General features: G+C 42.1%; 1 protein-coding gene across 1 annotated transcript in view; it reads right to left on the bottom strand.

The window, feature by feature from the left end:
• The window catches only part of SLC30A5 (solute carrier family 30 member 5), a 311,396-nt gene extending 296,856 nt beyond the window's left edge, over window positions 1-14,540 (bottom strand). The window contains exons 1-2 of the mRNA XM_078675193.1: window positions 14,106-14,540; window positions 6,229-6,351 (exon numbers count right to left, since the gene is read on the bottom strand). Coding sequence (XP_078531319.1) covers window positions 6,229-6,351; window positions 14,106-14,170 — 188 coding nt within the window. The 5' untranslated portion in view covers window positions 14,171-14,540. The remainder of the gene's footprint in view (window positions 1-6,228; window positions 6,352-14,105) is intronic.
• Window positions 14,541-15,040: the final 500 nt, after the last annotated feature.

Here is a 15,040-nt window from a genome sequence, read left to right as displayed (position 1 = left end):
GTGAGTGTGAGTGTGAGGGTGATTTAGGGTGAGGGGTTGAGGGTGAGTGAGAGTAGTTGAGGCTGAGTGAGGGTGAGTGAGAGTGAGGGTGAGTGAGGGGTTGAGGGTGAAGGTTTGAGGGTGAGGGGTTGAGGGTGAGTGGGGGTGAGGGGTTGAGGGAGGGTGAGTGTGGGTGAGTGTGGGTGAGTGAGGGTGAGTGAGGGTGAGGAGTTGAGGGTGAGTGAGGGTGAGGGTGAGTGAGTGTGAGGGGTTGAGGGTGAGTGAGGGTGAGTGAGGGTGAGGCTGAGGTGTTGAGGGTGAGTGAGGGTGAGTGAGGGTGAGTGAGAGGTTGAGGGCGAAGGGTTGAGGGTGTGAGGGTGAGGGGTTGAGGGTGAGAGGGTGGAGGGTGAGGGGGTGAGGGTGAGGGGGTGAGGGTGAGGGGGTGAGGGGTGAGGGTGAGGGTGAGGGGTGAGGGGGTGAGGGTGTGGGGTGAGAGTGAGGGGGTGAGGGTTAGGGGGTGAGGGTTAGGGGGTGATTGTTAGGGGGTGTGAGCGTTAGGGGTGTGAGCGTTAGGCGGTGTGCGGGTTAGGGGGTGTGAGGGTGAGTGTGAGTGAGGGGGTGTGAGGCTTCGGGTGTGTGACGTTGCTTGAGTGTGTGTGAGGGTGAGTGAGGGTGTGAGAAATAATAATAATAATAATAATAATAATAATAATAATAATAATATGTATTGCTATGGAGGGCACATTTGGAGATGCTTTCTGTTTACAGAGTGTCCTTTGCAGATAAGAAATGCACCAAACAGAAAAAAAATACAATGTATGTGTATATCTGATATTTTGGAAGGAGGGCAGCTAAGTGCCTTGCATTTTAGTACAGGTGTGATTTGAATTGCCAAGCTCTTTCAAGACAATTGGACATTATTGCAATCCGAGAAGCCAACCACACCCTTCAAGTGCAAACACTTGTTCTGCCTCCAGGAATTTCCAAAGACTGCTGAATAACCATTTCATATTTTAGTTAATGGCGGGGGCAGTGGGAAGTGTTTTCATATATTGTCCGAAATCACATTCTCACCCCCCCCCCCCCCTCAGTCCCAGCTAAATAAAAAAAAGGTAACAAAGTAACGATCCCATGTATGTTTCTGTTCTTAAAATATTAAAAAAAACAACCTGGCCATATTAAAATGTTGCACTAAAAGCGTCGAAAAGCATTGGTGTGAGACCCATTTGTGCCTCGAAAAGTTGTAAGATAGGCGCTTGGGCTCCTCTGTAGGATGGAAGAGAGAATATGTGTCTAGGGTCCTCTTTTAAATTTAACATTTAACCCCTGATGTGCTTTTGAGAAGCTTTACCGCGTGTTATGTCATAGGTCACGTGTAGAGCGCCTGCGCCGCCTCAATGCGCTGCTGTACAAAAAACACTTCAAAGAGAGGGGCAGGCATGCTTCCCAATGAGGCTGCCAGCTTACCCTGGATGCTATAAACAAAGAGGGCGTTCGATTAAACCGCTGCTCCAGCACGATTAATCTACATTTTTTCAGCGCCATTAAATCTGATTTTCCAGCACTAATCGTGAAACCCCTGATACAGTGGAGGCGGATTTAATAAAAAACAAGTAAAAAAAATCAGGAAACCACACTAGAGGATTAAGAAGTTCTTCACAAAATATATATTTTATTGTATGTGGCTGGAGAAAAATGTAAATAATTAAAGGGTATGGTCTTTTGAGTAAAATTATGCAAGTACAAATGCTACAGGACAGTTTCCTCTGCTCCCGGCTCCCTTTCTAGTGTCGCCTTTATCGCTCAAACTCATTTGGCGCTGCGTAGGCATTTGAATTTGGTGAAACCCGCATTTACCAAAAATAATATGCATTTGCTTATGCATACGATAAGTAAGGATCGTGTGTAATCGCCTATCCTTTAATTATTAATAATGACCTGGCGATAATAAAGTGTCACAATAAAAGTGGTGAAAAGCATTACTGTGAGACCCTTTGTGCCTCGAAACGTTATTCGATAGGCGCTGGAATGCCTATGCTTACTTGGCAAAACAAAAACAAAACAAAGATGGAAAAGGGGCTTATATTTAAAAACACGTTATCAATTGCGTTCTGATATAATACAGGGAGCGATTTGATTAAGCACAGGGTGGCTTGGTGTGATAAATAGAATATCAATTCTGGATGTCATTTCACAATTGGAACACACGTATATTACTGAAATGAGCCTAGTCGCAATGCACGTGTCATAAGTCTATGTACTGAAATATTTTCCAAGTACTAATTCAAGAGCTTATTTTATTGCATGAGCTTAAAATAGTATAGAGTGCATTGCATGCGTGTTACTTCAATGAGACGGCCAAACAAAATGTGTACATGCTATAATGCCTCTTATAACACACTTTACCTTCACCCCTTCCATTCAACTGTGAAAAGTCTCTTCCGCGTTTTCCACAGGAAATGACGCACCTCCCTATCTTCAAATGATCCCTACGAACAATTGTCACGCTCTCCCACTAAAGCACTCCCATTTGTATGCAAGTTAAATATTTATTATATAAGAAATCTCATTTTCTATGGCTGTTCAAACGTAAAGCGCACTAACAACCATTAGATGGGCGGAGAAGCACAAGATACAATAAAGAAATCATAAGCATGAGCGTGAAAAAAAAGCGAAAGAGAAAGCAGGGTAACCTGACCCAGGAGGGGGGAGGAGGGAGGAGAAATGCGTCTCGGCCGGAGCAGGGGGCGGAGCAGGGAGAGCGGGCTTTGAAATGTACTTCACACGGCCGGCCGGTCGTGAAACTGAAAGCATGGCCGGCCGGCCGTGAAAGCCTTTGATGCCGCAGGGGGTGGAGCGGCACCAGCTGGGAGAGTAGGCAAGGCAGGCGGCTGGGGGCATGTGCACGCGCTTTTAAGCTCAATGCGCATGCGCATTGAGCTTAAATTTCTCGTGCACTGCAAGGAATCGCCACGATTCCTTGCAAGTTGGATAAAGAGTGGATAAGCCACCATAGTCTCGCTTGCTCGATGCGCATGCGCATCGACAGGCGAGACCTAAAAAGGATACCCAGAAATATTTGAAAGCTTATAAAGTATGCTGTACTTACAACATGATCAACATATTAAGTGGCAAATATTTCAACTTGTCGTTAGACCCCATACTCGACAGATTCAAGACCCATAACACCCATGTGTCCAGAGCTGAATAAGCACCATGGCATATTTGGAAATGATAGCTGTGGTCGACTATTGGAGTTGGCTGTATGAACGAAGACGAATTTACACTTACTACGTCTCGGGGCAGGACTCATGCTCAAACAAACTACTGGTTGGTATTTGGTGGCAAATCATGGAGGTTGAAGGACATAATATACATCCCAGGTACATTATTCAAACACTTTCCAGTGCTACTGGAGATGGATATTGCAACTTTGCTTAGACAACACCACCTCTAGTTCGATTGAAGGAGTTATGTGTCCCAACTCATTGTGCACATTCATTCACGATTACTACTTTGAATAAAATGTATGTTCGGCACGACACATTTGGGAAGCCTTTATGACCTATCTCAGTTTGATTACCATATATAAACACATTGGTGTGCCCAAATTTATATGAACAGCAGATGTCTCAACTGGAGACATTCAAAAAGGCCATGGAGTCAACATATAAGGAGACTTCGGCTCCTGAGGTACTCAAAGAAATCAAAAAGGTTGTCCTCTCCTATAGGGAGTTGCTGATGGCAAACTGAAATACGTGAGTACACACGCTCTTGCCTGTAAGTATGTTGAGTGAGACAGACCCTGAAGAACATTTACATGGCTTCTTAGGCACATGAAGAGTTCCAAAAATATTACTCCAACACACAAAAAGATGGTAGTATAGTCGGTAACACTGAAGGAATTGTTTAACTATTCGTGATGTATCACTCTAAATTATACATGTCCACTATATTAGCAGGTTTGTTGTGAGCTCTATCCTACATTGACAACATAGCCCTTGCCTGGGTAGGTGTTGTATGAGGCAAACTTTTGCTGGAAACTTTCACTATCTCCAAAGTTAAGATCTAAACAATACGGCCAACAGTAAGGCCCCAGGATCAGATGACCTCACAAATGAATTTTATTAAGAGTAGAAAGAAATCCTTGCGTGTCTTTTACTCGAAGTAGGTGAGCCATTGCACAAAGGGTTGCTCCCACCTACAACTACATCATTAAGGTACTTTTAAAGCCAGTCGAACAACAATAAGACAATGCTAATCCTATCAGACACTTTCGTGGTTACATTTAGGTAATGAAATAAAGTAATTGCATCCAGACTGTTGCCACTAATGGATAGACTAATCCTGCTGGATCAAGCCGGGATTGTCCCAGCAGGGCGACATCTCATAAAGGAAGGTCACTGACTTTGAATGCTGGGAGGACTTTAGCTTTCCTGGAGTTGCCCTTTCTGCTTGAGTTTCTTAGGCCTTGGTTCCTACTTTATTGACTTGATTAAACTTCAATACACTGTTCCGCATGGCAAAGTGCACATCAATAACTGGATGAACCAGATGTCTGAACTCTTCCCTCCAAGCAGAAACACCAGTCAAGTATGTCCTCTCTCACTGTTCCTCTTCTCGTAGCATCAGAACCTTTGCTGTGCTGACTGAGGGAAGAGTCTTCCACATAGAAGGCTAGTGTTTCTATGTGTAAGCAGAGGAATATCATCAACTTAGAATTTACTAAGTACCTTTTCCCTGTGATCAGTGAGTTAGTCAGAATTGGTGACCTGGCTTTAACACGAATGAACTAGCCTAAATCCAAGGTACATCTGCTCATCTCTGCTCCACTGTGTAGGAATCTGGAGTCCCCTTCACACTGGAATAGAGACTCGAGTTACAAACGTGGTTTTGTCACGGAGAAAGATCAGAGATGGGTATGTTGCAAATGGTACCATTGGCAAATCTGTCTAAATCTAGATATTGCATACAGACAGTGTGGGGCACGGTATAATGCTGGAGGGTTATACGTCTGCAGGAGGGTCTGGTGCAGATATACTCCCATGCTGAAGAATAACCCTTTGTTATCACAGATAATGGCAAAAATGGTGATAGACAGAATGCACAAAAGGAAGCTGATGCAGCCCAGACACTGATTTGTAGAGTACACATTTATAACAATTGACCACTTCTGAGACACAGGAAGAGTAAGTACCCCCTTAGATACCTTTACTTACTACATACGATGGCAGGCAGTGAGTTCACCCGTACCTTCCTTGCCGATGGAACCACCTGAACTCTCTCCTTTGATCCAACTGATAACACAATAAACTAGGCACTGGATTTCAAACTTTAGGATTCATAATAATTGAGGTGCCTTTCCCCAGTGTACATCCATCCCATAAACAATGACAAAGGAACTTAAATATGATGACTGAAAAGACTGCTGGAAATCCTGCAGTTTGCAAAGACTGCTGGAAAGTTTGCAAACTATGAAATATATGCTCAAACTCCTGCATTTTAAGTTCAGCAACCATATCTATTACTCCCCTCTACAACAACACATATTTGATGCTTCCAATAGCCTTATGTGTAGCAGGTGCACTCAATGCCATATTAACTTCATAATTTCATACATTTAGCATGGCAATGCACTGCCATACAGGACTTCTGAAAAGAAGCTGCAGCCATAGTCACTAACATACTATATCTTCATATTGACCCCACACAACTAACCCAAACCAATGAGACCACTAGCAGTTTTATTGATTCTGTTAGCAAAACAGCATGTGGCCATGAACTAGCTGAAGGGACCACGCCCACGCCAAGTGATGATGCAGAGTTATTCTCATCAACGCAACTAAAAACGTCGAGGCAAAGAGATGTTTGGGGGGCCCTTCTTGACTATTTGCTGACACTGAAGAAAGAAGACTAGTTCAAGCCACAGAAATACATTGGGAGGTAGGAAGAGCTTTGGGCAATATAATACAACGCTGTATGCTGTTGCAATAAGGGCACGGTTTGAAATGATTATAACTTTTTACACTAAGTGCAGTCTATGATCTTACCGCAAGTGGTGATAAAGTGGCATACAACATTAAATGCGGAGGTCAAGGAGTAAGTTAGAGCACTCATCTATTACAGTTGGTATAAAGGTTATATCAGATGAGGACAGTCCCATCACCAATTGGTGTTCCTTTACTTAAGTCTCAGAGAGAAATAACCAAAATGCATCAACTATAGCAAATTAAATGAAAACAGACTTACCCTAATTTTAAAATAAAGATAAATTGTACAATGTGGACAATCTTCAATAGATCATACGATTCAAAGATTCCTAATGCCTTTAAAAACTTTGTGAAGCACAGCAGCACAATGTATCTTGTCAACCTGCAAAAAACAGAAACAGTATCACTTAAACATATGTATTGATCTTGTGCATTTTTTAAATGTGAAGGTATTTACATCTCATTACAAGCATGCACGTAAATACATTTAATAAAAAGGAAATTAAACAGTCGATGTAACTACTCAAACAAAAAGATTTCTGCACGCTTGTAATTCACAGAAGAGGTAGCACATGGCTGAGACTAGTGAATGCTTATTTTCCACACACACAGTAAAGTTTGCACTGATGCGGTCCATGATGTAGCTTCATTGAGTGGTGGTGAAGCTTGGTAGATATCGTTTCACTATTCAGAAGGCAAAATGACCGACAATGCCAAGGGTGTTACGTTGTGATATTACAACTGGGTACCAAAGTGGAATGGTGTGCAGCACATGGCATGAGTAGGTTAGCAGTGCCTGTTAACGGGAGTAAATAGCACCACAGATAACACCAGAGGAGCAACTTAGATTCCAGAGGAACTCCAAAGGGCGTAGCAATGTAGTGATAAGAAGTGGGGTGAGGCAGCTCAGATGGAGGGGGTACAGCAGCAATCGAAGGCTTTGTGATGGAATGTAAGGTGTCTGGTGAATCCATCTACTCCCTGCTGAACCGTCCAGTCCAGTTATTAAGAGATACACCCCATTAGTTTCCACCTAGCTACACATAAAATCCATCATGGTAAAAACATAAATTGTATAAGGAATGAATCTTCCCATATACACTAATTTGTTGTGTCGGATCATAAAGTACCCCAGCTACACTATCTTAATAACTCTCTGCAGTAACACAAGCATTAATTACTCTCGATGAATCCAAAAACTAGATTTTTAAGTGCCAGTGCTTTCTGTCAAAAGAAATGCTTTTCATTAATTACCTTCTTGCTCAGCTTCCTTATCGAGCGTGCTATGGGTAAACGTCACACATTAATAACACAGGCTAAATAAATTTCACCCAAAAGGAATGAGAGTAGGCCTACACTTCTTGGCTGCTGCGATTTCCAACTCAAATACACTTACACATCAGATGTTCGACTCACTAATTATGCCTCCCGTCACAGCTTCTAAAGGGGATGATGTTGCTCAGGATGAAGATGAAAACAAACAAGGCTAAGAGGAAATTACAATATACCCAACAGAACGAGTCTGAAATTCCTCGATTTTGTTCTTAGTGTGTTACTTGTGCATCCTAACCGGCTCTGAGATGCTATTTATTTACACAAGAACATAACCACAATTTTGAACGACAACATACATTTATCATCTACATTAGGGAGTATGCACAGAGGAAAGAATAATACAGATCATAACAGGGGAGTGTAGGTCCACAATGTTGTCTGTCGTTACTAGTGGCTCCTGGAGTGTCCAATAAGCTAGGTCTGCTACATCAGCTTCTTTTCCAGGAATGAGCCCTCTGATTTGTCAAAATTATACCAGGGACATGCCATTCTTGGTACTCGGCCCTATGGTTTTCTGTGGGGCTCCAAACAATATGCTCTCAAAATATCCCGGACATTCCCAAAATGTGGATGAAGATAAATCACCTAACTGATAGTCATCCTCCATGTATTCACACAACCCTAATCAAGAGTTTCACTCGTCTATTTTCCCTAAAGTAAATAAAATACAATGTTAACAAAGGTGCTACAATTCCTTTTTCTGGATCGTGGGGCTGTGAATGGTTACTCTGCAATGTCCTTCAAGAGTACTGCTATGGCCCTCCATCAGGGACCAGCAGTCAGGATATACTAGTATATAGCTCCCGCCCTGGAATTCAAGTACAGTATGTCAGTAATCATACACATTACAGTCATATCTTCTAAAAGGAACAGATGTTCTTTTTTTACATGTAGGAAAAGGTTTGGTTGTTACGATCGAACGAAACCACCAGATGGTCCTGGCAAATTCATGGGCTAGGATATAAAAGCAAATGTAATTCTAGCAACTTGAAGATGCTTCAATGAAGGTCCAAAATCTCTGCGGGATGAATGCTTAGGTGATGTACACTGATTTCAAACAGAAATCTCTCAAAGGAGTTAACTGTCCTCACACTATCACAAATACTTTACCGACAGCAAATGGATATGTTCTCCTTTTACCCTGGCATGCAAGATAGATGAAGGTAAAAATAAAACTGCTTGAGGCCCTCCTAGTAAAACAATCAGAGTGGCATTTGGGAACTATATAGCAAGACCCTAATACATAAAGTATTCCCTGCAGAGGCCACTAAATGGTCATACAAATAAACATTGGACACCCCACCATCCAGTGTATGATAATATTGAAATTATATATATATATATATATATATATATATATATATATATATATATATATATATATATATATATATATATATATATATATATATATATATATATATATATATATATATATTTATGTTTTTATTATAAATCCTGGTAGTCAATCGGTACTACGTTGATTGTTTAATTTTCATTATGTTTGTTTATGTGAGTAACTGGACGGTATTCAATAGACTACGTGATTTGCTGTGAACCTTAATAAACCTGATATTTACATGATATACACTCATTACACAAAAAAGCCTAATACTTGCTATGTCCATGGGGGAAATAAGGATAGCAACAGAAACAAGCATTTGCAATGCAACAGGTCTCGCATTTACGCAGGTTTGAGCTATTGGCATTGTAAATGATTTATTTATGTTTTTGAAACATAAATAAAAACATTGTCATTTACAATGCGAGACCGATTGCATTGCAAATGCTTGTTTTCCTTTATCCGGATTCTTTTAACTAGTAATTACAGCTGTCAGAGTCCAAATTTGTCAAGCCCAGGTAATCGCCGCTGCTTCACGGTGGATTGACTGTGGGTACTCTAGTTAAAGGATTGGCTGCCAGATGTTCATTGGATGTGAGGCCTCGAAGACAGTAAGCTTGTTTATTATTGGGTAGGTAAAACTTGCTCGTTGTTCATTGGTTGCGTTGTTCATTGATTGGGAGGCCACTGAGCATAACTGTACTCCAGGCATGGTACTTAGTTGCTGTACTGTCCGGCTTCCAGTAGTGGGTGGGTTGTATGACACACATACACGATACCGATTTCTTATTGGATGATAGACCTACTGGTCCTGTCTCCAGTAAGCCGGTGTTCCAGAGGAAACCGGAAGACTCAAGTGATCTGCGTGCACTGAGTCGGTGAGTACACTGTCCTAAGAAATGTAGCTACATCAGAATGGATTCAGATTTCACCCCGCATTACTTTTAGAACAGAGATCTGACCACAAATGTCACCCGAGCTGTGTCAGGAGCGCGTCATCCCCTGTGGTTCTTTCCATCTTTCAGATGTCTTGAGATCTGTGGCTCCAAAGCCCTTCTTCAACAGTGAACCTTTATTGCACAGGGCTTAGTACGACACAAGTAAACAAATATGTTGTGGTAACTCGATGCCATTCAATACAAATGAAAGTTACGTTTTGTAAACATTCATAACGTTCTATAAACAGCACATTGATTGACCGGTCGCCGCTATGCCTATTTCACTTAGCATGCATTGAGAGGTAAACCGGTATAGTCAATGACAGGTAGAGAAAGTACCTCTGCGTAAACAACATGCTTCTTATCAAACGGTAAAATGCTTCTTAAGGAACATTACACTGGGGAAGAAGGTTATAATAATAGCTATCAAGCTACAAGTAATGTTCCCACAATTTCCTTATGTGTAAAGAACTTTCTTGAATCAGTCGGTTAGCCAGTACCAACTCAGCTATGCCAAGCCTTATTACAAGTCAGGCTTTATAAAGCTCTATATATCTATCTCTCCCAAACGTGTGATACCTTCAGCCAGGTGAGCATTTTAGGAAACAACGTTACATTCTCAGAAATACAATTACGTCTACAGTGCCTATATTTGGAAGGTTCTGTTGGCAACAAAAAAAACTGACTGAGGTCTCACAAAAAACGTTGGTTATTCGGTGGCTATGCCTACTTAACGTGTTATTACCTTAAAGCCGTCCTGACTTGGTAGTAACTTTGGTGTAGCAAGCTGAAATTTTCAAGCTTATACTTTGATTAAATACTAAACTTACAGATCAGAGATGGAAGCGGTGTTTCTTCCAAAGTCAGCAGTGGCTTAAAGAATGCGCTGCTTTCGCCGGGCGAGACCTAAAAACTTGATCAGTACAACCATAATGCCCCAACAATTATACAGAGTTGATATGTGATTTTTTAATCCATATGGTAAAAAAATAAAGAGAGTTATGCATTATATTTAGCACGAAAATATACCGGAGAAATACTTTGAGAAGATACATCTAATAATGTAAAGTGAATCTGTCAAGTTAAAATTAAGGTGGGGGTCCTCCCATCTACAGCAACATCCATTTCCTTGTGCGTTTCAGCTTTCCCAATAAGCCTTGTTCACAGGTGAGCTGGCTCAGAATGAAATGTCTCATGCTTTTAAATCAGGGCTAGCACGTGACTCTACGGCATGTAGTATATGGCCTGCAATTCCCAGAAAGCACTTAAAACGTGAATAGTTATTTAATAGAGAAACTGTGCTAATTATGATAAGGCTGAAATAGCGTCCAGTCACCGCACTTTAATCATTCAAATGAAACTTTCTCTAGTGAAATAACTATTTACATTGTATGCCAACTCAGCTGTGAGCAAGGCTTAGTGGAAAAGCCAAAACGCATAAGGAAATGACGATTGCTGCATCTTATAATTTAAACATAAAGCAACAAGCTGTTCCAGGACCTGGGCTTTGGAATTTCTTATGTTTGTAATGTACTGCAAGGGGAAGCTTTGTCCCCGTGAAAGCTAAAGGCACCCTGCAGGGTTGGAGTGTATATATACACTCCTGTGCACCCAGCATCAGGAAAAATGCTATTCACACTACTCCTGGGCAGTGGACACGTTTACTTTGGTAAAGCCCTCTGCCTGGTCCCTTTTCAGGAGACACCAAGATCATACTCTCACAAACCAATGAACATAACACTGTCATCAAACAATGAACAGACATACACACTAGCAGCAGCATCATCATCATCATCATCATCATCACAACCTGAAGCAAATTCAGATATGTATTGAAATCATCAGAAGGCCATCTGAAACTCTGACAGTACTCGAAAGCTGCAACACTTATAGAATGTATGCTATTCACACCTATAACATAGCCTTCACTGCAGAGAATGGGTGGAAACTTCTGGATTCTAATGTAAGGATGTAAGAAGGGAACTGTTAAAGCTCTGGTGATAAGTTTGCAGAGCTTGTAATAGGAAATAGGTCAGGCTGGAGATAACAAGTGGCTGCTAACAGAATGGCTAGAAAACAGTTACCTGGCTGAGGGTTGATTATAGTTGGCTTGACAGCTATTAATGCCCAGCCATGGGGAAAAGAGTCATTGCCTTGGAATTGGAGTCTTTTTATTACCTTGACTGAGGTTGCTATTCCTTATCTTGGGAACTGTTAAATCTCTACACACCAGAGATACAAAACTGGAGGTAATTTTCAAAAGCAAAGTCACACCCATACTCGGCTTCCGTCACTTGACTGACCCAGGACAAGACATTGGTATAACCCAGTTTGAACGGTTGCTATCATGCATACATCGGTTTCCCAAAAAAGTTTATAAAACACCTTTAATACATGTCCAAAATACTTGTAGCTAGATCGTACTTGGTGGCTAAAGTTATGATCACTGATCACCTCCATAAAAATCCTTACATTTGCTGCCTATCAAACAAAGAGTTGTTTCAAGGATGCTGTGTATTATGCACAAAGCACATTGGGTCAAGATCCTGAATACATGAGCAAGATAATTCACTACAGTAAACTGCAACACTAAAAAAAGAAGAGAAGAGAGGCAAACCCCTGGAGACAAGAGGCACAGAAACATTAAATGGCCTGAGCTGAATACTCCAACGGACCAATAGGGTTCGGAAGAACCAAAACTATGGGCGTCAATCATAGCTTCTGATAGAGTGACCTGGTACCAAGATTTGAACATATGAGCTTCCAACAACTGTACCCATGCAAACAGCTGACAAGATAAAGTCCCATTAGCTGCATGTTTAATCTGCAATCTTCCCTTTCGCTCGCCCTCTTCCCCGATTCTCAGGAAGTTTCACTGGATGCAGGTTAAAAAGTGTGTTATTATTAAACTATGCTGTCTGACACACAAGGCACTCCACAAGTCCTGCCCAGGATCTTTGCCTACTAGACTAAAACCTTACTGGCCTCCTAGGTGTCTAAGGTCTTCAGCTGAAGCACACCCATATGCACGTCAAGACAAGGGGGCAGATCTTTCTCTTACCCACTTATCATTGGAACAAACTTTCTTTTAGTCTCCACTTCTGCTCATACTGCACTTCATTTAAGAAGGGGTTGAAGGCTTGGTTGTTTTAGAATGTCTTATGCTCTTTGCGTGCAGTGCAGTGCTGAGATACTCCTCCAGGAATGAGTTGCGCGCTAGACCAAATGCCAAATAGTAATAATAACAATAATAATAATACAGGAGACAAGACAGCATCCCTTAAAATAATGCTGATACCCTTACTTTTCAACATTGTGCATTGAACCCCAGAATCAGTACTAACTAACCTAGGGATCTGGTATCATCTCTACCTAGATGATACTGAGCTATACCATAGCTGTCTGCCAACGCTGATCACAACACCTTACCCTCCTGTGTATTCAACATTAAAAAGTTGCTAATGAGTAAATACCTAAAACTAAATGACCTAAAAACTGAATTTCTACTCCTCTCTTCAACAACAACTTCCGGCTAAATGAAAATTGAGTCACAGTGTATTTACTAAAATGTCTCTTTAATCTAAACCTATATACCCCTACAACTACATAGCCTTAACTATCTATCGCAGAAACGGACCATCTCTAAACGGTCCCGAAAGGACAGTAGTAAATTAATCCGTCATGTCCATTGAAACCACTTTAAGAACAGTTCATCTTCTGCCAAGTTCCCTTTCATAGAATGCACCTACAATACAGAACTCCCTTACAATATCCATCAGACTACTCAACTCCGTCAACTTATTTGGGCTGTCACAGGAATACCTGAGAAATACCTCGATACTTGATATAACTTGTTATTCACATTGATGTATGTTTGTACTGTCTACTATAATCTACTCCAAGAAAATACTTCTAAACCTGGGAATTTTGTTTTACAAAGATGATACTTTTCACGATACTCCATTATCGACAAACGATTATGGAGAAACCATAGCTAGTTATCGGAGAGGCAGCTGTTAAACTAGGTAGCGGCTAGATGGGAGCACCTAGTTATTTTAAAGGTTTTGCTGCTTCAAAATCCCTTATAGTCAGCACAAACAAACTTTTTTCAGCAATAAACAGAAGATAAAACAGACAATCCGGAGCAGTCTGGCCAGACAGAAAAGCACGCTAAAAATGAACGAAAAGTGTTGCTTTGGATTGAAAAATAAATAAAAGAGTTACAGTAACAGGTCGGGTACAAAGAGGAAAAGTAGAACTTTCACTAGGCAATAGATTTAATTCACTCCAGTTGTGCTACTATCCTGAATAGATTCATAACTCTTCTTTACAGGGGTCAGTTATTCGTGCCCACCCAGGATAAACACATTCCAGTATATGTTTTAGCCTGGCTGGGTGCGTTACCACCCGGATTTAGAGTTTTCATACCGTTGCTGTTTAGATATTGTTGACCTAGTTTCTCCTGGTGGGGTCCGGCAATATCCTTGGGTTTGTTATTGCCATGGCGGAGAGAGCAATTACCTGGAGTTGGGCACCTCCACGGGCCCCAGCCTGCCGATCACGTTGCTGCTGTACTTGTCTTCCATGGCGGCGGCGGCGGCGGCGGTTCACACATCCAGTCACCAGCCACGGGGTCGGGCACGTCTCGCGCCGCCCTGCGGTGCTGCCATGCCGGGCAACAGCTGCTCCGGCAGCCGGGGAACGACGCCGGGCCTGCGCGAGAGTGCTTCCGGGTGCAGGCAGAGGGTGGCCACGTCACAGCGTCGCCTCGAGCCTCTGAGGACAAACACGCCCCTTCCCAGTGCCCCTGGAAGCAGCTGTACGTCTCGTGCCGCGGCGCTCTCCGGCCGATGCTGTCTGTGCTTGTTGAGGCTGCAAACCCGTCAACCCAAACCGGCACTACTTCCCCCTCAGCCCGGTTAAGCCTCGCACAGAGACAGAGAAGCAGCTGCTCAGGAGCGCCCATACGGGAATGACTGGGTACTGCAGCTAGTTCAGAGGTAGAAGCTGCCAGCCTGACTCTGGAGTAGCCTGGGCAGCTGAGTTACCACTCAGATGATTTGGGTGGAGTGGACCAGCATTTACAATTTTAAGCAAACAATTTCAAATAAAACGTTCCTGTTTTGATCGCCTTCACTATTTCCTCCCTGTATAGCATATCAGTGCTGTTTTGAAGATGGTACAGCATTTTATTTTCTGTTGTGCAAATGTCTCAACAAAAGGCCTGCGATGTTTCCGAGGTCCAGACCAGGTCCTTTCTACGTGTGGAGCTGAGTGCTGGCTTCAGCAGAAGACTAAAAGAGAAATAGCTAAGGTTCCGACTCGGAATTCTTCCTGTCCTAAAAACATAATAGTTGTACTTCCTGTATTGTTAGGTGCGGGGGAGCTGGATAAGCAGTATGTTTTCTATCTCCATGATCTGACATCACTATGACAGATCATGGAATGTTCGTATG

Source organism: Lissotriton helveticus, chromosome 2_1 (assembly GCF_964261635.1).
Source record: "Lissotriton helveticus chromosome 2_1, aLisHel1.1, whole genome shotgun sequence".
Classification (NCBI taxonomy): Eukaryota; Metazoa; Chordata; class Amphibia; order Caudata; family Salamandridae; genus Lissotriton; species Lissotriton helveticus.
Note: the sequence above shows the minus strand (reverse complement) of the source record. Positions and strands in the feature narration are given on the sequence as shown.